Source organism: Camelus dromedarius, chromosome 31, assembly GCF_036321535.1.
Source record: "Camelus dromedarius isolate mCamDro1 chromosome 31, mCamDro1.pat, whole genome shotgun sequence".
In the NCBI taxonomy this organism is placed as follows: Eukaryota; Metazoa; Chordata; class Mammalia; order Artiodactyla; family Camelidae; genus Camelus; species Camelus dromedarius.
The window spans coordinates 3,630,355-3,652,636 of record NC_087466.1 but is presented as its reverse complement, the minus strand read 5'-3'; the positions used below and the strand labels follow the sequence as shown (position 1 = coordinate 3,652,636).

The following is a 22,282-nucleotide window of genomic DNA, read 5'->3' as shown; positions in this document are numbered from 1 at the left end:
AACTGGGTTGGAATCTGGACAGTCACCCACCCATCATTCGTTGGCTGAATGTGTCTCTCCTTCATGGAAAGAAAGAAGATCCTGACAGCCTCACAATGCCTGGCTTTGCTCACCAAGCCAGTGTCCAAACTCCCAGAGGTGCAATGAAAGAGGATCTGGGTGACCTGCAAAGATAGTGACCTTCCCAGGGGAAGACCATGTCCCAGGAGAATATTTAAATTAGCATGTGACAGCCTGGACAAGGGGCACAAGAACTCCTGCTACACACAGAATCCTAGAGACTGCACAGAAGATATAAACACGTCCCGTGTGGACTGTTTGGAAAAGAAGAGTTGGAACTTCCCTCCAGGCACACCCCTGCCTGGCATGAGAGCTGATGTCTGATTTGGTGGATGGAGACCACACAGTGAAAAAGTCATGTTCAGGAAGTATTGGCAATTATAATTAGATTATTAAATTTCCAGTAAGCATGTCACACTAATGGACCTTGCACCATCAACAGATGACAGTTAAAGCACCAGATCTCTAACTGGAGCAGTGATTCCAGGAATCCTAGAGAGTAAAGATCAGAGGGCAGGGCAGACTCCCTGCCCTGGAGCTGCTTGGAGGAAATGGGGGAACAAGTCTGACCTCCTGAGTCACATGTCCTGAGCCCACAACAGCTTTGGATCAAATTTCAGCCCCAGAGGAGAAGTACATTTGCATAAATGCTAACCACTCACAGAACCAAAGGTTCAAGGAGGGAATAAGAGAGGACCTGGTGTGCCCTGCACTGCTGTCAGGTCTGAGAGCCAGAGCTCAGGGCGCCTCCACCATGGCCTGGACCCCCCTCCTGCTCCCCGTCCTCTCTCTCTGCACAGGTGCTGCCTCCAGGGCTCAGACCCCAGGGTACCCAGGGATCAGCCTGGCCCTGAACATCAACTCAGCATAGGGGATGCTGTGGGATGCCCTGGTCCCCACCCTCACTCTCCTCTCCTGCAGGTTCTGTGGCCTCTTCTGCACTGACTCAGCCCTCCACGGTGTCCGTGTCCTTGGGACAGACGGCCAGGATCACCTGCAAAGTAGACAGCTTAGGAAGCTATGCTGCTCAGTGGTACCAGCAGAAGCCAGGCCAGGCCCCTGTGCTGGTCATCTATGGAAATAGTAATAGGCCCTCAGGGATCCCTGAGCGGTTCTCTGGGTCCAAGTCAGGGGGCACAGCCACCCTGACCATCAGCGGGGCCCAGGCCGAAGACGAGGCCGACTATTACTGTCAGTCAGGAAGCAGCAATGCTAATGCTCACAGTGATACAGGCAGATGGGGAAGTGGGACACAAACCCCCTCCATCTGTGTCACCCTCTCCTCCAGCCCCAGGAGGCCTGTGGACAAAGCAGTCACTGGTCTGGCCCGGTTCCCCCAGATCTGAGCTCCCAGGCTGCCCTCCCCCCACCCTCCAGGCAGCTCTGCACACGGTGGATCAGGAGTGAAACATGGCCTGGCTGGACCAGTGTGTCCTGGGCTTGTCTGAACAGGCCATGAATAGGGGACAGAGGTCCCAAATGGAAGGACAGTCAGAGGGACACAACTGACCAGTGGCAATTACCTCGGTATTTCCTTAAAATGGTCACCAGATTATCCAGCGTTAGACCCCAGAATCTGCCCACTTATCTGAGCCATGGAATAGCCAGCACCTTTCACACACACCTGGACCACTGAGTCCAAGGGGAGCAGCTGTGTTGACCAATAACCGTGATCCTTGGCCCTGACCTGATCGAGGTCGGGTGGGATTTTAGGGCTGGATCCTGAACCTCAGCGGGGACCCCAGTGACAGAGGGCTGACAGGGAGAGTCCAGGAGCTGCCTGTGGCCTGGATGAGGCCACGGGGGCAGGAGGGGAGGGATGGCTGGTCTCCCGGGGAAGGATGGGTGATGGTGTAGCGGAGCAGGAGTAGAAAGGATCTTGGGGTTCAGTCCGGCAGGGACCTCTGTCACCTGAGTCTGGCTCCACTCTCAGGGGACACAGGGCCATCTCATCCCATCCCCCACTTCAGGAAAGGGTTGTTCTCTCCAAGGGTTTGCAGTGACTTTGTCCCAAACATGCCCCTGCAGGTCCTCTCATGGGGAATGTCTTGCCCCCTTATACTGGAGGGAAGTAACCGCAAAAACTGCAGGGAACAAACCCACCCCCATTTGGGTCCCAGGAACTCCACACTCCTGGAGACTCTGCTGCTAAGAACTGGAAGAAAGTCCACCAGAGCCTCTGATGGACAGACAGAGGGACAGACTGCAGGGAGTGAGGACAGGGATGGAAAAGGGGGACCAGCAAAGATTATTCCCTCTGTGCTTAGATGGTGACCAGCCAGGGATGGGGCTGCCAATACAGAGCCTTGGACAGAAAGGGACGGTCAGGGTGGGCTGGCGGGGACAGCACAATGGCCAGCGTCCATCTGTGACCACACCTGCTCCCTCCCTCCCTCCCTCCCTCCCTCCCTCCCTATTCTGGGGAGAGCGCCATCTGCTCTCTCTGGACTTGCTGTTCAGTCTCTCAGCGAGACTCTTGGGAATCTTCTTCCACTGTTTCTTCTTTTTTAAGTCATAATTTACATACACTAAACATCACAATTTTTAGAAACACTTTATGAGTATTTACAAATGCATATAGAGATGTAAGCGTCCCGCCACCTCAGCAGCCAGCAGCTCAGTCATTCCCATAGCTGCCCCAGGCGCCTTTGGTGTTGGCCCCTCCTCTGGCCCCACCTCTGGGACTGCTGGTCTTCCTTCTGTCCCTACAGTTGGTCTTCAGTGTGTGTGTGTGAGGGTTATCACCCCGACATAAAATCTTCTTCCTCCACTGTTACCTTTAACGTTCAAGTAAAATTATGGCTGCTTGTCTCTCACAGCTGGTTCTGGTCGAATTTGCCTGTTTCTCTAGCCCTGGTCCTGGGACAACATTCTCTGCTGCAGCACTGTTCCTGCTGAGTCGCTGTCATCCTGAAACCTTTCTGAAGCACGCAGGACTGTCCCTGGCCCTGAGCTGACCCTGGGGACACCAGGGCACAGAATCTAGGACCTGCCCCAGGAGCCCTAGGCAGGGACAGAGCAGGGCAGCTCCTAAATGCCTCCCTCGGGCGCTGGTCACAAGCACGCTCCCCAGCAAGCCTGCCGCAAGCCGGCTACACCCCAGAGTCAGGTCTTCGGAGAACCCCCTGCAGAGGGGTTTCCCCTCCGGCCGTTGGTCATCTACTCCCTCAGTATTGGGGATAAACACCAAAAAGGCTTGAGCAGAACTTAGTGGTTGAATCTGTTCCTCCTTCACTTAAGAGGCTCCTTTACATAAGAAGATAAATTTTAAAAGATTGGGGGAATTTTAAATATCTGTCCGTCTTAGTGCATCTTTGCCAATACAGTATCTTTTGAGAAAAATGCTTCCATCTCACAGGAGGAGCCTCTGGGGCCTGTGAGATGGAGAGCGAGTAGGGGGCGAGGGAGTACTGACCAGCAGGAGGTAGGGGGCACCCTCCCACAGGGGAGCAGGGTAGAAGACACTGGACGTGACACAGCTCTCTGCTCTGGGTGGGTGGGGGTGGGTGAGGCAGGGCACAGAGGAGCCAGGGGCCCTGAGCAGGGAGTCTGCCTAGCAGGACAGCGGGACCAGGACCTCTCTGACCCAGCCTGAATCCAGCCCTAGGACATTCTCAGTCCAGGAGAAGCCAGGGCAGCCCTGAGCACCCAGGGCTGCACCTGCACCAGCTGGGAAGGCCCAGCCGGTCCCTCGAGGGGCCCCAGGGTCCAGCCAGACTCAGATTTCCGACCACAGCCACCGCAGGAGGATGTGGTCTGCGGTGGTGGCTGGCCGGAGGCTGTGGGGGGGTGGGGGGTGGGGCGGGTATCTGGAATCACTGAGCTTAGGGACAGCCCCTTTTTCTCCCCAAGAACTGGGGCTGTTCTGAGGGGAACCATAGCTTCTGTGCCTTAGGCAGTGGGAGGGAGGAGGGACCCTGCCCAGCCCACAAGGCGTGAGGATCCCGGGCCTGAGGCTGGAGTGGGCCAAGCACTACAGTGGGGAGAAAGTGGACTGGATCAGGGGCTCCCCTGTACCCTGCATGATGGCTGCTACATCGCCCGCACCACATTACCATTCAGTACCTGGCCCATCTCCAAGGCCAGGGATCTGCCTTTGTTGTGAAGTCCAGGCCTCAGCTCGGGGCCTGGCAGCCTGGGGTTCTTCCAAAGCTGCTCCATGAGTTTGGTCAGACCACGATCACCATCATCGATTTCAGGTCTTCCTCCCCTCACTACCATCAGTGTCCCGAGCTGTGGACGGTCTGGGATATCATGCTGCCTGCAGGATAATGGCCAGGGTGTTTTGCTCCAGAGGGAGACACTGCCTCTACTTTCCAGCGTCATTCATTAACACAGACATCATTGAAAAGATGGTCCAAACAGAGGGGACCTGTGCCTTTGCTTGTGAGACCCGAGGACAGCGGTCCTCATCCCCGTGAGAGAACTGAAGTCCTGGCTGTTGGCCTGTGACCGTGTCTCAAAAGGGGCTGGACCAGTTGTAGCAGGAGAGTCACAACACGGGCCAGACAACTCTTAAGGAACCACCCAGGAAAGTGACTTTGGGAGGCCTGGGGTAGGGGGCCTCTTTCAGAGTTGCTGAAACAGAAAACCAGGAGGGCTGCACAGCTGGACTCGAGTGGATGTATTAGAGCTCCTGGGGATGAAAAGCAACTGGAAAATGAGAGGCCGTGACAAGCAGGAACGTGCAGCCTGCAGCCCTGAGTCCTTCCTACCCCAGCAGCGTGACAGCACCGGGACCCAGACAGAGGCCACAAGCTCAAAGCACGCCCTGGAGCCTGGCAAGGGCCCAGCCTCTTGACGGTGTGGCATCGTGAATGTTCAGAATCTGCTTGAACATCAGTGTCCTCATCTGCCAACAGAAGAGAAAAATCAGCTCAGCGGGCAGTCGGCTTCGCTGTCAGCGCTGGATAACCAGCACCCTCTCATCACTGCATCACTGTATCCCGTATTGCATTCCTGGGCTTCAAAACGGACCCCAACTGAGCAGACATGTGATCTCCTTATTCCTCATGGCCTCTCTACGGCAAAGGAACTGCCTCCATTTTACAGATAAGGAAACTGAGGCCCGGAGGTGCCCTATGTCTGGCTGCTTTCAACATCACTCCTTGAATAAGCGGTAGAGGACCCCTCCCCACAGAACCCCTGCCTGGCTGAGGACCAGGGGCTGCTGGCCAGGCTTGGCCAACCCAGCCAAGGAAGGGCAGTCTCTACTGGCCAGAGTGGAGGCTGCAGGAACCCAGCCCAGGGGACTGGTCAGAAGAGAAACCCCAGCCCACTGATCTCAGGCCTCAGCAACTCTGTTCCGCTGGGTACTCGGCCGCCCTCCACAGCCTGGCCGGGCCACTGGGAGATGCTCCACAGCTGGAGACGCCCTAGCGGAACAGAGACGTCAGCGGGGCAGGTGTGCGGAACCTGGGGCCTGGGGGGCAGGGCTGGGGGCAGGCTTTGATGTGAACGTTGAGCCCTGGATCCCCACCACAGCGGAGCAGTTAGCAGATGCCACTCTGGGAGCGGACCCCAAGAGTAAGGGCTGTGGGCCCTGGAGGGGGCCTGGGGCCAGGGGCCAGGACAGAAAAAGCCCAGGCAGAGGAGGGGTCATGTGGCTGGGGCACACTGGGGCAACCACTGCCAGCAAGAGAAACCAGGGGCACTTGCTGGCTTCCCTCCAGGTGGGCTGGAGTTGCCTTTGACCCTGAGGGCCAATGAGGCCCAGGACAGGCCAGCTGGGCCGTGAAGACCCCAGGGGGCAGAGCCCTGGCCCCAGGCAGCACTGGCCTCTACTACTGCGGGCCTGTCAGTTGCCCCTGGCCGGCTGCCCCCATTGGCAGCACCGCAGGGAGCGGGGCCTCTGCACGGAGCTCATCCAGCCTGCAGCAACGGAGATACAGGTAAGGGGCCAAGCGATTTGTAATGCAGGGGGAGAGGGGTTCCCTTTGACGGGAGCCAGGGATGGAAGGCTGGAGGGGAGAGTGGTGAGAAAGGAGATCAGCGGGAGAGGAGGGGCCTGAGCAAACACTGGCTTTCTTTAAAGTGTTGATGTTTTGTCAAGTGTGGATTTGTTTGCAGTGATTTTTATTTTTTACTATTGTATTGAAATATTATTTATCTCAGTGACTGAGTTTTGGGGGTTCCCCTTAAATTTGGTGCCTAAGCCCAGTGCCTCACTTGCCCCGCCCTGGTCCTCTGAGCAGGGGAGAAGCAGGGAGGCAGGGCCAGGGGGTCCCCAGCAGGCACTGATCATTTTAGGGGCAGCGGCCCCACAAGGCAGATCCTGCCTTCTTCCCCATCTTCCAGACAGGGATAGAGGTGACCTGCCCAACGTCACATAGCACATGGGCGCAGTCCCAGGACTTTAAGAAATGCCAGGACTGAACAGGCACCAGCATGACCTGTGTTTTAAGAAAATGATCCAAGAGAGGGGATGGTCTTCAAGGCGTCCAGAGAAGAGAGCCAGGGCTTGGCTCAGTCTCCCCTAGAGAGCTCAGCTCCTCAGCATGGCTCCTAAATGTTTCCTGGGTCCAGGCCTGACCCAAGGGGGTCACGTCTAGGCACAGGACCTATGGACCAGTTTAGGAACAGTAAGACAGGAGGAGGTGCCCGAACTGGTCTTACAGACCCAGGGCACTGACCTGTGATGGGAGCTCCAGGTGAAGGGAGCAGCATGGGCTGATGAGGAGAGTGGGTTGCACAGGCTAGCAGGGAGCTTGTGGAGCTGGGGAGATCGGCACAGAACTTGGGGGTCTTTTATCCTGGGGTCCAGGAGTCATGGAGGGATTTAAGTTGGGGACTGTCAGAGTCATATTGATGTTTTAGAAAAATGGCAGCAGATCGGAGACTGGTGTGAGGTCAGATTAGAGGATGGAGGAGTGGCTGGTCCACGGTGACCAGGTACCAAGATCTCCGATGGAAACAGCAAGGGGATGTGAAGTGGCGGTGCCAGAGGGCCAACGGGGAGGAACAGGCACTGACCTGGACTGTCAATACAAGTCTAAAACATACACCCTTTTTTGCAATATGCAGCAAGTCATTTTTTATTAAAAAAAAACATATTTATTTAAATTGTGTAATTTACAAAGATATAACCAGAGGCTTCCAGACAAGAAACTCAACATTATTAATGACAGGAGGAAAATGGAAATAACCCAAATATCCATCAAGAAGGGTAGGACTAAATACACATGGACTCTTACACAAACGTCCAAAATTATGTTTCTGAAATTGGGTTTTTAAAGTACATGTGCATTTTCAAAGGCCGGTCAGAAAATATACAAAAATTTCAGGGGCATGTCTCTGCCTGGTGTGGTTCCACCTAGTGTTAATTTTTGCTTTATAATATTCTATACTTACAAAAATGTTCTCAAGAATATATATTTCATTTTCTTCTTCTGAAATAATTTTTAATGCAAGAGTAATATGTGCTTTCAAACAAAGATTTAAGCACAAAAGTGTATAAAGTAAAAACTGCATTTACTGTTACCATCCCCCACATCCTACCCGTGTTGGGATTTTATTTTTCCAACACGGAGTCATATTCTGTACAGTAGCCTGCACTAGCTTTTCAAACAATCTGTTGACATGTTTCCCATCAGTCCGTAAAAAGTTCATCATGGCTTTGTCAGCCTTCACAGTTTGGATGAACCAGCATGTCTCTAGTCATTCCCCAAGTAATGGACATTTAGGTTGTTTCCATTTAAAAATATCAATTACAAGAGATGCTACAGTGGAAACCGCCACACAAGTGCATTTGCTGTGTACGTGTGTGAAATGCACTTAAGTGTCTCCATAGGAACGATGCCTAAAAGCGGGATTGCTGGGTCAGAGAGAACAGGCTTTGGAATGTTCACAGGCGGCACCAGTGGTCCTCCCAAAAGTCTGCTCCAGCTTCCACTCTAGAGGGAATGACGGTGCCTGTTCCTCTCCATCCTTGCCAACACCGTGGCAGGGCTGATCCTTTTGTTATTTTGCGCATCTGATGAGCAAAAATGAGGACAAATATATTTGTTGTTTATTTGTTTGATCATTCGTGAAACTTATTATCCTTTCATATTTTTATTGAGTGATTTTATTTTTTCTGCGAATTTACCAGTCATAATTTTGCTTGGGTTTTTTTTGTTTTTGTTTTGTGTTTTTTTCATTCGGTTGGTTGTATTTTCTTAAAGTTCTATTGAAACTCTTTTTCTGTTTGGAATATAACCCCTCGGTAAGTACGTGTGGCATAAGTGTCTTTCCCTGGTCTGTTTTATGGCTTTTTTGCTGAGGTCCTTCACCATAAAGCCATTTGAATTTTCACATGTCAGGTTGGCTGTTTCTGTGATCGGTGGCAAACAGAGGAAAGGCATCTTTATTTCTATTTTCTTTTCATTCAGGTACTTTCATTGCTCTGCTGTGCGTTCTCTCTGCCTGGAGTTTACTTTTGTGTAGGCAGGAATATAACCTTATATATTTTCCAAATGGAGAGCCAATTGTCATACATTTGTTGAATATGAACACAATTTTTGTCAAATCTTAAATCATTGATGTATCACATCCTCTCTGTGGTTCTGTTGATCTAATGATCAGTTCCCATGTCCGATCCACCCCGTTTTAATGATTTTCACTTGACAGTGTGTTTGGGTACCTGGCAGAGAATGACCCTGTCATTATGACTCACTCAAAATATTTGCATCAGTTTTCTGTCATTATTCTCTCTGTTGGACTTAGAATCAGTTCACTAAGTTTTTAAAATTATCCCTTTGGTGCTGTGTTGTAATTTCATGGAATAGATGGGCTCCTTTGAGGAGAATTGATGTCTTTGTCTATCGTGTCCGTTAGTCAAAGTGCATTATGTTTTATCCACGGGAATCTTGCTCGTTTTGTGTTAAGTTTATTCCTAGGGGTTTTAACAGAATTTTTATTGAAGTTGTCAGTGTTTCGCCACTTTCCTATCCAGGGTGGTAACCGCCCGTGTCGGAGGAAACCTGACATTCCCCTGTCGTTCTCACATGGTCGTTTTCGTTAACGCTTGTATTATTTCCAATACTCCTCCAGCGGAGTGTTTTGGGATTACTTTATTTAAGGAGACTAACCCAGCATCGTCAAAGAATAATTTTATCTCGTTATTCCTAACACTCATCCCCCCTCATCTCATCCCATTTGTTCAAATCTGTAGACTATCTTGACTAGTGAAAAGTCAGGGTGGGAACCCTGGTCTTTAAAGCAGTTCTACCTTTATGCGGGAATTTTGCTGTAAGTTTTGGGAGACATCCTTTATCACGTTGAGGAAGTTTCCTTAGATGATCAACTTAATGCAAGGCTGGAAGTTTGCTTTCTTTACGTCAGAAACAAGGGTTGCATTTATACTGCTGTTCTAGTACATTTTGTGTCAAAAAGCTTACGTGCCCACCTTAAATAGAGCTGTGACAAAATCGTCCTGCTGCTGAGGTGAAAAGTGCTGGTCCCAGGTTACCTGCCAGCTTAGAAAACTATGTTGGGAGGGAAAAGCAGATTTGGCAAAGCCTAACGTTCTTGTCATCATAAGCTCTTAGAGCATGACTGGGGTGTTTTGGTTTTTTTTTCCTTTTTCTAAGTATTTTAGTGATATTATTGTGTTATGGTTGGACAGCTCAGACAGAGGGTGATTCAGTGAGGGCAAAACATTTGGGGATGGCTCCAGGCCTCCAGCTTGGGGAGAAACCTATTGACATGAGGACAAGGAGAGGGAGCAAACTTCCCAGGGAAATGTGCGGAGTTCAGGTGGGGAATGCTGAGTTTGCCGTGTCTGTAGGGCATTCAAGCACAAATGCATTCAGGAGGCAGAATGTGCATAAATCTAGAGCCAGAAAGAGATGTCAGGACTGGAAATAGGGATGCAAGACCCCTCAGCAGTTGTTAGAGAGCGCAGTGTGGATCAGAGGTAGAGAGAGTGGTAGGGCAGAGGGGACTGGGGAGGGACCTCAGACTTGACTGGGTTGGGGACTTTGGTGGCCTTGACCTTAGCAGTTTCAGGGAGAAATGGGGGGGAGAGGGAGGGAGCTCCTCCCACTCTGTCCCAGCATCTAAAACAATGCCTGGCAGACGGATGCGTGGGAGCCATGGTTGGACAGATGGGCAGATGGACAGATGAATGATGGATATATGGATGGGTGATAGATGATGGGAGGATGGATAGATGGATGATGGATGGAAAGTCAGAAAGACAGTGATCTGAGAGATCAAAGAATGTTTCATGGAAGATGTGGAACTGAACTGTGTCTCAGCGGGTGGAGACAATGGGGCAGGGGGTCCCCACATGGGAGCACCAGGAGTCAGGAATGACCTGGTGTCCACAGGCCCAGGGAGGAAGCCACTTGGCTAGACTGTGGGAAATTGTTGGGGAGCAACACTCAGAGGCCCTAAAATGAGGCCAGGAGAGGTCGGGCAGGTCCGAGCCAGCTCAGGACTCACTGCCGCATCACATGGCCACCTGCCGGCACGCAGCCCTCAGCATCTCCATCAGCACTGAGGATTCAGGGGTGACCAGGACAGCCTGGGGTGGGGGACACACTGGGTGACTCCAAGGCATGGGTGGCCTCTGCCTCAGACAAGAGGCTGGGGACAGAGATGCCTCTGGGCCATGGGCTCACCCAGGGTGCCCTGGCCAATAGGGAGCTGGCTGCTCCCTCCCCCAGCCCCAGGACACAGCCCCCCCCCCACGGCAGCCCTGTGCCCGTCACGCCCAGCAGGTCACCACTGCAGCCCCGTCCCTGGGGGGCAGGCCCCAGGTGCTGGCCCGGCGGGTTTTGGCCCGAGCCTCAGTCACTGTGGAATGTCTTGGGCAGCAGGACCCATCTCACCGTCCTAGGTAAGTGGCTCTCACACCTTTCCCAGCCTGTCCCACCCTCTGCTGTCTCGGAAAAGTCACTTTTCTCTTTCTGGGGCTGCTCCCCCTCTGCCTTTCCAGCCGTAAGGGCCGACCCCCATCTTTCTCCATGGGATTGGGGGAGGCAGGTTGGGCTTGGGGTGACCAGCAAGAAGGACCCCAAGAGCAGGGGCAGCCGCCTCAAGAGTCTGACAGTCAGATGTGGCCAGTCCAGGGACCGAGGCTGGTTCTGATGCAGGACACTGGGGTGGCCTTGAGGACAGTGCTCGAGCCCTGGGGTCTGGCTGAGGGCTGGATGCCCAGGCTGGGAGGGCCTCACAGGAGGTTGGGGATTGGGTGTCTGTGACCCCAGCCTCCAGGGACACAGAGAGGCAGCCCGAGGGAGGCCCTTGAAGGGTGGAGAGTGGGGTCCCACTCACTCTGGGCTGAAGCTCTCCGGTCCCCTGCTGGGCCAGGAGGACACAGGGATGCAGAGACACGAGTGAGACAGGGCAGGGTGACCAGCAGCCTGGCGCTCCTGGGATGGTGGCCAGAAAGGAGAGGGATCTGTGGGGCAAAGACTCCTCTGTCCCTGGATCCCTGACCCCCAGGGGCCCAGGTGTCTCCCCTGCCCACGGGTCGGCCTCCCGCCTGCCTCACAGGGCGCAGTACACTCAGGAGATGACAGACAGGAAGGGAAGGGGGGCTCGGAGCTGCTCGGCTGCTCAATGAAATCAGGGTCATGCAGTCAGGGCAGCAGGGATGGGAAGATGGGCGGAGGGGTCCGGGGCTGTTGTGGGGAGGACCCAGGCCTCCCCCGGAGAGCAGAGGCCCGGCTGGGACAGAGCCAGTGCCTGACGGGGAGGAGAGGCTCCAGGCCCCGCCATGAAACAGGCTCTGGCTCGGGGCCACTCTGCACGACCTCAGGATCGGCCTGGCAGCCTCAGTGGGGAACCCAGTTCACCTAGGAAGCAACTGGGCTCTGTAAGAATGAAGTGAGATGGGGGCCTGATGCTGGGCTGAGGGCTCCAGACGTCAAGACCAATTCTAAACTCAGACTCCAGGGCCCAGGAGGAGGGAGGGGAGCTCCCTGGTCACTGACGGGGAAACGGAGGCTGCAGATGGGACGGCTCGGCCAGGTCACAAGGGAGAGTGACATCAAACGGCTTCTGGAGGGCTGTCGGCTTCCAAGGGCTCAGTGAGAGAGGGGACAGAGAAGGAAAACAAGGCCACCAAGTGCACCATCACAGAGACCATGATGGGTAGGGGAGTCCCACCCTTGGACTCCCACCTGCATCTCACACCCTCTCCACTGTCCACAAAGGTCACCACGAGGGCGCACCCTCGGTCACTCTCTTCCCGCCCTCCTCTGAGGAGCTCACCACCAACAAGGCCACCCTGGTGTGTCTGATCAGTGACTTCTACCCGGGCAGCGTGACGGTGGCCTGGAAGCAAGATGGCACCACCGTCACGCAGGGCGTGGAGACCAGCAAGCCTTTGAAGCAGAGCAACAACAAGTACGCGGCCAGCAGCTACCTGACCCTGTCGCCCAGCACGTGGAAGTCTCACCGCAGCTACAGCTGTCGGGTCACGCACGAGGCGGGCACCGTGGAGAAGACGGTGTCCCCCTCCCAGTGTTAGGCCCCCGGGCCCCCACCCTCGGGGGCTTCCTCACCCAGACCCCCCTCCCCACTCTCCATGGACCCCTGAGCCTCTGCCCAGGTCAGCTCAGACCAGGCAGGTCTCATCCCGCCCTGTTCCTGCTCCCCCTTAATAAAGACCTTGTCATTTATCATCTGACACGTCTGATGTGCACTCTGTGTCTCGCCGTGTCTCTGGGATAAGGGTCAGTGATTACAGGAAGGGACAGCTGTGACATGAGATTCCATTTACCTGACATCCCCCCATCCTATTCGCCAGGGACCAGCGAACTCTGAGTGCCAGTGGGAGGTGTCACCTAGAGGAAGGTATTGTCATGTGGTGCTGGCACCCGGGGTGCAGTCCTTGTGCCCTGGGAAGGGAGAAGGGCCAGTGAGAGGGACATGGGACAGTTCTGGGGGAACAAGGACAGAAGAGGCGGGTCCCAGGGGAGGCTGAGACACATAAGGCCAGTTGTGTGACCCTACTTGGGACCTCAGGCATGAAGAGTCTGGACATGTGAAGTCAGGTCAGGGAGGCAGTTAGTTTATGGTGGGGTGTGGATGGAGCAGGAGAGGTCACCCTATATGGAGGGGAGGGGACACGGGGAAGCTGGGTGAATGGGAAAGGGCACCACCTAGGCCCAAAAAAGGCATCCAGTGATGCTCCCAAGGAGAGAGAATCACTGGAATTTGGCAACAGCTTCAGGCTCAGTCTCACCAGCTCAGGGCAGGGTACGTGTGGCCTGTGGGCTACAGCAAGGTCAAGTTTCCCTCACGACTCAGCACCCCTAGATCCCTGCCCAGGGGACCCTTCCCCCATCGATCTCCAGGGCTCACCCCAGTGCACCTGCAGCTGAGACACTCAGTCAGGCACGCACTCACGGTCTGAGACAGGCACGGTCACCCTCTGGAAGGTGAACGCCTGAGCTCTGTCATCCCCAGGACCCCTCGCCTCGCAGCCTCCTGTCGATGCCTCCAGCTCATCTGGGATGGGGAGCTGCCTTCACCAGAGCTCCCAGGCAGCCGAGACCGCCCAGCGACAGAGCCTGCAGGGACAGGGGACTCTAGGGCCATGGTGGGGCAGAGGACAGGGACCCTTAGAGCTTCCACCCAGGTACCCCAGCCACAAAGCACAGACTAGGAGGTGAAAGAAGCGAGGGGTCCTAGTGGCCCACAGCAGCTGCCTGACCCCATTCCCTGGATGCGAACACTAAGACCCCAAGGGAGTAGGGGACCACCGAGGCCCCCCTCGTCTCAGTGGCCCTGCTGGGTAGAATGCCGCCACCTGCCCCCACCCCGCCCCGAGCTAGGGCCATCCCACAGCCAACACCCCTCGGGGTTGTTACCAGTTTTCATGCTGAAGAACTGAGGTCGCAAAACGAGAAGACAGAGGAATAAACATACCCCCGGGTTCCGGACAACCAGGTGCCCAAATCATCAGTTCACCAGTGATGTTGACCTCACCTCCCCACACCAGAGCAAACCCTCCCTGACACAGGATGTTCCAGCACATTCTACATCGTGTCCTTTATCTGTAAATATTTCATTTGTGTCCTGGAAGGAAAGGATCTAAAATACAACTAAATATCATTATCAAACCCAAACAGAGAATGTAAAAACAAATACATGTACTGAAACATTATGCTGGACACCAGAAATTGACACAGCACTGTAAACTGACTATCCTTCAATAAAACATAAAATAAAATATGTAAAAACTAAAATGTACATGTAAAGTATAAAATAATGTACAAAATGTAAAAAATAAACTAAATATCAGGAAAAAGGAAGGTTCTTTTCACACTTTAAATATTAAACTGGTGTTCAGTTATTTCATAAAATGTAAAAAATAAAAACCAAACAGAAATTGGCCTCAGTTCCTTAATATCACAAAAAAAAATCAGGGGGAGGGCACAGCTCAGTGGATAGAGTGCAGCTCTGTATGCATGAGGTTGTGGGTTCCACCCCCAGTACCTCCAGTAAGTAAATAAATAAATAAACCTAATTACTTCCTCCCTCAAAAAAATACCCAAAAAAATCACTTTCGGCGACATGCCTCACAGTCGTCACAAGTGTGTGGAATTGGTTGTGTTTTAGGTACTGTGTGATGTTGTGGTTCTTCGGGTCCTTTCTGTGAGGGTTGAAACGGTGTGGATCGGTGATCGATGGTTGTGTCGTGGACCTGGTGGGTCCGTCAGGCTCTTCAAAATCACTCTAGTTTTCCTTGCAAGGCGGGGGCTCCAGGAGCTCAGCTGCTGCTCCTGGACTCCGCCAGGGTCGGGGTTCAGCCCCCGGCCTCCCTGGGCTGTACCTGACCGGTTCTCTCTGCGTCGTGTGCCTGCAGATGGTTCTGAGGTGCAAACGATGAACAGGGTTCGGGTGTGACCTTTGGGCGAGACCGTTGCTAGGACAGTTGGCTGCTTCCATCCAAGGTGTCCTTCCGGGGTCATAGGTCATTTAGTAAAATTATCTTCCTTTGATGCGCAAATTCCAGGTCCCTCAGATGGGATGGGAGGCCGGGTGCGATGTTTCAGTTCCGCGCTCCTTCCTCTGCTGAGGCTGCCATTTGTCCACAGCGGGAGGCCCTTCAGGTGCTCTTTACCGCCCTGGGGTCGGGGCCAGCTGCCGTGAATATGGAGATACGGTTGGTCTTTTTTTTTTTTTCTTTTTCCTTTCTCTTTAAATTATTACAGTATTATTAATTTTTTTACCTTAGTCGGGAGTAATTAGGTTCACTCATTTTTAGGGAAGGTGCTGGGGATTGAACCCAGCACCTCGTGCGCGGCTCTACCACTTGAGCTATACCCTCACCCCGGGTTTGGACTTTCTTCAGTGAAGCAGTTTGCCAAACGGTGACTGCTCCCTGCCGTCTTCTGAAAGTGAACAATTAAGGCTGCGACAACTCCAGGGTACATGTGTGTGTGATGTGTTCGAGTCCACTGTGGTTTTATTTTCGTTTGAACTTTCTTCCAGTGAAGTATAGTCAGTTCCCGATGTTCAGTCCATTTCTGGTGCACGACGTGCTTCAGTCACTCATAGCCACACGTAGACCTGCTTTCATGCTCTTCTCCTCACAGGTTACTATAAGGTACTGAATACAGCTCCCCGTGCTGTTCTCCTGGTGATGCCGGTGTCCCACCTGTGCCCACGGGAGCCTGCATGGGGGGCCCCAGGGCCTCCGGCACCGGCTGGGGAGACCGCCACACCCCCCTGCTTTCCGCTGTGACAGTCTGTTGTGGGCCCATCTTGTGCCTTTCCAGCCTCCGGCCTGGGATGGGCCGTTTCTCCCATCGACCTGATTCTCTCTAGTGAGGCGGTATTTCGGGACCACAGTGGAGGTGCTCACTTATGTCTCCCCTTTGAATCAAATGCTCCCAGACACAAAGATCACACGAGACACTGAGGGGTGTCAGGGATGCTGCGGCGTCCTCCCTGCAGATGGAGGCTGGCCTTCCCTACGGGCACCAGCCCAGGCCTCCCGAGAGAAGCCCATCCAATGCAGGAGAACCCCAGGGAGGTCGGGCTGAGACCCATGGAGCCCCATCGAAGCCTCTTATGGTCAGTTCACTCCAGGGCAGCCTGCCCTTTCTGTGGGTGGCCTGGGGACACCCGAGGTCACCTCCTGCCCTTGCTCTGTGGTCTCACCAAGGGATCGGGGATCTGTCAACCCTTCATAGAAAAGAAGCCCCAGTCCTTCCAGAGAACTCCACTCCTTAGGGAGGCAAACGCCCTCCCATGGTGTCCTTCCCGTTCCTGGGCGACAGTGGTTCACGGGAAAACCATGTCCAACACGCCGAACCCCTTTGGGATCCTGCCTTTCCAAGAGTGTGACTGCTGGGCACCGGGTCCCTGTCACGTTCTGCCCCTGGGATGGGCAGGGCAGGCACGGGGACCCCTGCAGAGCAGCCACCAGCCTGGGGCAGTGGCCCGACTTCCTCCATCTCAGCTGCAGGTGGGGGGCTGGGGGGTGGGGCAGGGGCGTCCCAGGGAGGGGTTTTTGTTCAAGCCTGTGTCACTGTGTGCTGTGTTCGGCGGAGGGACCCATCTGACCGTCCTGGGTGAGTCTCCTCTTCCCCCCACCCCCAATTTCCCTGCTCTCCCCAAACTTTGGGCAATTTTCTGCTGTTCTGCTCTTTTCTGTGCCTTGTGTCAGCCTCGGGTCAGGCTTTCAAGCAGGACCCCACCCCTGGGGCCCGACCTCTTCCCCAGCCTGTTCAGACTCTCCTGCTCACCTCTGCGATCACACCAGCCCTTCCCCTCTGACCCAAGGATGACCTGCTGACACTGTCTGTCTGCCAGGGCCACGCTGGCCCCTAGACTCGCTCCGCTCTGTCCTGCCCCATCGGGGCTCCTGGTGGACCTGCTTCGTCTTTGGGGGTGTCGGGGCCTCCTTCTAAAGGGGAAGGAGGGAACAGACAACTGAGGGGGACCGTGTGGAGACATGAGAGGGGCCCGGATCCCTCAGGGCCGAGGCTGGAGAACAAGTCAGAGGTTCAGGAACGGCCACAGGGCTGTGGGTCGAGGGATCCAGGGCCAGGAACGTGCAGGGGTGCGGGGCTCCGCCAGGTCTCTGTGGGGCTGTCACAGACAGAGCCCTGCACCAGCCTCGGCCTCAGGGGAGCTGCACAGAGGAAATCAGGAGAGAGGAGACGGCGCTGAAATCCAGGAAGCCGTCCTCAAAGGACAGCTCTGGCGGGCTGGCTGGGCTCCTGGTCTTGGCATCACAGGGCCCCTTACACGTGAATCCTCCTGTGAGAAAGGCGGACTCCCAGCACTGGGCCTCTGCTGATATGACCAGCTGGCCAGGGAGGACAACAAAAAGGACTTGCACTTAAGAAGGGGACAGGCAGAGAAACGCTCTCTAATCAGCAAAGCTCCTACCCTATCGGACAGGCTGCAGGGGAGACAGATTAGGGTAAAAACAGACCTCTTCCAAAGCTCAGGAGGAGGCAGGACAGGGGGTGAGGGTCACACGTCTGTGTGGGAGACCAGGGCCCAGACGGGGTCTCAGGACAGCGATGGCAGGTGTTCAGGCTCAGGGTTTCCTAAGGAAATGGGGAGAGGATGGAGGACCACCCTCCTTGGCAGGGACCCTCAAACTCAGTTTGGTCTCTGAACTAGGGGTCCCGCTGGGTCCTCAGCAGCCCCTGTCCCACTTTGAGACACAGGTCAGAAGCTCCCAGGACAGGCACCGGGCATCTGACCTCCTGCCACTCCCCCACTTTGCAGGTCAGCCCAAGGCCGCACCCTCGGTCACCCTGTTCCCGCCGTCCTCTGAGGAGCTCAAAGCCAACAAGGCCACCCTGGTGTGTCTGATCAGTGACTTCTACCCGGGCAACGTGACGGTGGCCTGGAAGCAAGATGGCACCACCGTCACGCAGGGCGTGGAGACCACCAAGCCCTCGAAGCAGAGCAACAACAAGTACGCGGCCAGCAGCTACCTGACCCTGTCGCCCAGCACGTGGAAGTCTCACCGCAGCTACAGCTGTCGGGTCACGCACGAGGCGGGCACCGTGGAGAAGACGGTGTCCCCCTCCCAGTGTTAGGCCCCCGGGCCCCCACCCTCGGGGGCTTCCTCACCCAGACCCCCCTCCCCACTCTCCATGGACCCCTGAGCCTCTGCCCAGGTCAGCTCAGACCAGGCAGGTCTCATCCCGCCCTGTTCCTGCTCCCCCTTAATAAAGACCTTGTCATTTATCATCTGACACGTCTGATGTGCACTCTGTGTCTCGCCGTGTCTCTGGGATAAGGGTCAGTGATTACAGGAAGGGACAGCTGTGACATGAGATTCCATTTACCTGACATCCCCCCAACCTGTCCCCCAGGGACCAGGGAGCTCTGAGTGCTGGTGGGAGCCGTGACCCAGAACACAGTATTGCCGTGTGGTGCCAGTCCCTGGGGTGCAGTCCTTGTGCCCTGGGAAGGGAGAAGTGCCAGTGAGAGGACAGGGGATGGCTTAGGGAATATCAGGTGATCCGGGAGGGTCCTAGGAGGCAGCTGTGCACCAGAGGCAAGATTATAGGGGAAAGAAACCCTGAGACCTTGATCTCAGAGTAAAAGACCTTGGACTTCCCTGTTTCATCAAGGGACCCGGTGGGGATAGCTAATCCCAGGTGAGGTGTCCATGGCTGGACCATCACCAGGGAACCATGGAAAGCTTTGACAAGGCATCACGTAAGTACATTTCTCAAACTGTCATAATGCGCATGAGCTAAGTAAAGACACTGATAAGGCCTGCAACAGAGAAACAGTTCAACACCATATAGCCTAGCAGTTCTCCAATCACATTCACTCCTCCTTCTAACTCAGGGAGCCCCAGCAGACCCTCGAGGACAGTGCTGGTCCAAATCACTAGTGCTGGGACCTGCGGTGAGGCTGAGGCACAAGGAAGATCAGTGTCTGTTCTGATGGGCCTGGTCAAGGTGGCTCAAGGGGACCCCAGCAGGAGGCTGGGACCTCAGTCATGAGGAGTGTGGGCATCTGAAGTCAGGTCCAGGAGGGAGTTAGTTTATGGTGGGATTATGGCTGGAGCAGGTGTGGTCATCCTGGGTTAAGTGCACATGGCAGAACTAGATGAATGGGAAAGGACATTGTCTTGGGCACAGGGTGGTCACCCAGTGATGTCGGCAAAGGGCATGTCAACCAGAATTCAGGAGTAGAGTTTGGCGAGGTCAGACTAGCGCAGGACAGGGTGACTGTGGCCTGAGGGCTACAGCAAGGTCAGACTTCCTGGGCACTTAGTGCAACCAGACCCCTGCCCACAGGCCCACTGGCTCACTGGGCTCAGCCCCCAGTGCGCCTGTAGCCTGGAGTCAGAGACACAGTCCCTCCCAGGGCCCGAGGTAGGCGAGCTCGACACTGCCGAGGCAGGCCCGGCCGGCTCTGTCAGTCCTCAGTGCCCGGGCCCCTTGGGCAGGACACGGCTACCAGCCTGCAAGGACAGAGGCCTCTGGGGCCACGCTGGGTCCCCCTTTGAGCTCGATCCCAGTCAACCCAGGAGGTGGAAGGCAGCTTTGGGGTCTATGTGTCCACAGCATCTGCCGGCCCCCCCTGGACAGAGCTGAAAGCTGAGAGCCTACAGGGAAACCAGCCAGGCCTCCCTCATCACTGGCCCTGGGGGTTGAGTCCAGAATCCACCCCACCCTGAGCTCTAACTGCCCAGAAAGCAAGCCCTCTTCATTCTTACAAAGATGTAAAACACAAAATAAGGAGACAGGAGAGTCCCAACCCTCTGCTGTTATTAACACAGGGCCAAAATCATCAACTCGCTGACGATGCTGACCGCACCCCCGACAACAGAACAGGCCCCCTTAATGCCATCTCTTGAGGCCAGTTCCAGACCATGTGATTTCTGCTGCAAATATTTTATTTGTGTCCTGGAAAGATAAGGACCTAAAAAATAGCTACAGTATCCCTACAAACAGGTGGAAGGAGTAATAATTGCTTCATATCAAAATACAGATAATCGTGTGCTCATCAGAAGTTTCGGAAATATCCTAGCGTATTCATTCAGTTAATTTCTGTTCATGTTGTTTTTTTGCAGTTTTCGGTTTTGCTTATATGAGTATTAATCATTGAAATTGTCCGCAGGGAGAGGGGAGGCTGTAGCTCAGCGATAGAGCACAGGCTTATCATGCGTGAGGTCCTGGGTTCAATCCCAAGGACCTCCATTTAAGTAAAAAAATAAACCGAATTACCAACCCCGCTTTAAAAAAAAAAAAAAAGAAGAAGAAAAAAGAAATTGTCCTTGGTGAGCATGATTTGTTAAGCCCCTTTGGATGTGTTTGAATCTTTTTATCGCAAGCTACCCTCCGGATGCAACCCCGGCCTCCCCAAGCTGTAAGGGAGGATTTCTTTCTCTCTGTCTGGGTTTCCTACCCAGTGGCCCTTGGATAAAAGAACCATGTGGCTCAGGTGTTAGCAGGGCTCCTCCCCAGACGGTTGGCTATTCCATCCAAGGCAACTCCTTTGGGGCCTCTTTTTTCTGTGACGTTAACTGCTCTCGCGTTCAGGGTCTTGAGGAAGAAATTCACTGTGGCGGTGCTGCAGCTCCGCCTGTCCCCCTGATTCTGGGAGGGCTGCCCTGTAGCCCGGAGGGGAGGGCCTTCAGCAGCTACTTAGTCACTGCGAAGTGTGTTTCACTCTTTAGTAAAAAAGAAGAAATGTAAAGGGGATGGGGAGGGATAAACTGGGAGTTCGGGATTTGCAGATACACACCACTCTACATAAAGTGGATAAACAACAAGGTCCTACTGTCCAGCCTGGGGAGCCACATTCAGCACCTTGTAAAGAGGGGTACGTACACGCGTCACTGAACCGCTACGCTGTGCACCAGGCAGGAACACAGCTCTGCGAACCCACCACACTGCGATTTGAAAGGAAGAACAAATGTAGAATCTTCCTTTTTACTCCTCACTTTACAAAATGACGATCTGGTCGCTGCCGGCCTCTGGGGATGACCACTGCTTAGGACCAGGGTCGACCGGGGTTACCTGACAGGGGGACTCTGCCACAGTTATGCTTCACTGATGAGGACAGTAGCCCACCTTTGCCCACTGGAAAGGCTTCGGGTGGCTCCTGGGTTGCACTGACACTCTGGGAGGCCTTAGTGGCACCCTGACTTTTGGATGAAAACATACTCTAGATCTCCTTGTGCCTTCCCTGCCCCGGGCCGGGAACTGGCCACTGTTCCCAGTCACTTCGGGTGGGAGGTGGGATTTAGGGCCACATTCCAGGTACAGTGTAGCAATCCCACCACCACACCCTCCCCAGCGGGTTCCCTCCCCGAGAGACCAGATCAGGGCAGCAGGGATGCTCCCAAGGTCACCCTGGAGGCCAGGCTGGTATTTCCTACAGGACCTGCCCAGACATCACTCAGGATATATGCCCAGTGAAGTTGGGGTGAGACCCTGGAGTCCAGTTGGGGTCAGTGGGAAGATTCCAATGGCTACTGTCCAACAGGGCAACCTGTCTGTCCCCAGTGGGGACACCCCAGCCCCATGGTCTCACCAAGGATCAAGTTCTGTCACCTCACATACAAAAGACCTTCTGCTCCTTTGTGGAATTTCACTCCTAAGCGACACAAATGCCTTCAGTAAATTCATTCCCAGTTCTGGTCAAGGTCATGGGAAAATAGGATCCAAGACACCAACCTCCCTCGGGAGCCCGGCTTTCCCGGGAGCCTGGGACTGAGCCCAAGGGGTCACATGTCCTGTTACATGCTGGGGTGGAGGGTGGGTGAGTGGGTGGGTGGGTGCGAGGCCGCCCCGCTGAGCAGCCACCAGCCTGGGGCAGTGGCCCGACTTCCTCCATCTCAGCTGCAGGTGGGGGGCTGGGGGGTGGGGCAGGGGCGTCCCAGGGAGGGGTTTTTGTTCAAGCCTGTGTCACTGTGTTGGGTGTTCGGCGGAGGGACCCATCTGACCGTCCTAGGTGAGTCTCTTCTTCCCCTTATGTCCCTGCTCTCACCAAGCTTTGGAAAATTTTCTGCTGTTCTGCTCTTTTCTGAGTCTTGTCTTAGCCTGGGGTCAGGCTTTCAAGCAGGACCCCAGCCCCTGGGGCCCGACCTCTTCCCCAGCCTGTTCAGACTCTCCTGCTCACTTCTGTGGTCACACCAGCCCTTCCCCTCTGACCCAAGGATGACCTACTGACTCTATCTTTCTGCCAGGGCCAGGCTGGCCCCTAGACCCGCTCTGCTCTGTCCTGCCCCATCGGGGCTCCTGGTGGACCTGCTTTGTCTCTGGGTGACTCGGGGTCTCCTTCTCAA

At 54.7% G+C, this 22,282-nt stretch overlaps 4 protein-coding genes and 1 gene segment (V, D, J or C); all 5 read left to right on the top strand.

The window, feature by feature from the left end:
• LOC116149951 (immunoglobulin lambda variable 1-40) overlaps positions 1-18,224 on the top strand; it is a 269,579-nt gene extending 251,355 nt beyond the window's left edge. For 11 of the 16 annotated variants that reach the window (XM_064481409.1, XM_064481407.1, XM_064481413.1 and 8 more), the window contains exons 3-4: positions 16,541-16,577; positions 17,749-18,224. In XM_064481409.1, the coding sequence (XP_064337479.1) occupies positions 16,541-16,577; positions 17,749-18,065 (354 nt within the window). In that variant the 3' untranslated portion in view covers positions 18,066-18,224. The remainder of the gene's footprint in view (positions 1-16,540; positions 16,578-17,748) is intronic. The other 5 variants (XM_064481417.1, XM_064481420.1, XM_031442382.2 and 2 more) reach the window with 2 other exon arrangements.
• Positions 1-22,282, top strand: part of LOC105095182 (immunoglobulin lambda variable 2-8-like) — a 31,483-nt gene that overhangs the window by 4,018 nt on the left and 5,183 nt on the right.
• LOC116149956 (immunoglobulin lambda-1 light chain-like) overlaps positions 1-22,282 on the top strand; it is a 151,152-nt gene that overhangs the window by 127,517 nt on the left and 1,353 nt on the right. Inside the window, exon 3 of the mRNA XM_064481427.1 lies at positions 21,912-21,948. Coding sequence (XP_064337497.1) covers positions 21,912-21,948 — 37 coding nt within the window. The remainder of the gene's footprint in view (positions 1-21,911; positions 21,949-22,282) is intronic.
• Positions 704-12,679, top strand: LOC135319762 (immunoglobulin lambda-1 light chain-like). Of its 4 annotated transcripts, none has more exons than XM_064481426.1 (4): positions 704-860; positions 982-1,272; positions 10,850-10,882; positions 12,204-12,679. In XM_064481426.1, the coding sequence occupies exons 1-4, from the start codon at positions 815-817 to the stop codon at positions 12,518-12,520; spliced, it is 687 nt and encodes a 228-aa protein (XP_064337496.1). In that variant the 5' UTR covers positions 704-814; the 3' UTR covers positions 12,521-12,679. The 4 variants fall into 4 exon arrangements, with proteins under 4 accessions (XP_064337496.1, XP_064337495.1, XP_064337494.1 ...); XM_064481425.1 differs by having other exon boundaries at positions 982-1,273; positions 10,845-10,882; XM_064481424.1 differs by having other exon boundaries at positions 982-1,278.
• Positions 3,915-22,282, top strand: part of LOC105095281 (sodium/glucose cotransporter 1) — a 106,063-nt gene continuing 87,695 nt past the window's right edge. For 3 of the 5 annotated variants that reach the window (XM_064481396.1, XM_064481395.1, XM_064481394.1), the window contains exon 1: positions 5,471-5,951. The gene's annotated coding sequence lies outside the window, so the exon portion shown is untranslated. Of the gene's footprint in view, positions 5,952-22,282 lie in introns of all 5 variants that reach the window. The other 2 variants (XM_064481403.1, XM_064481399.1) reach the window with 2 other exon arrangements.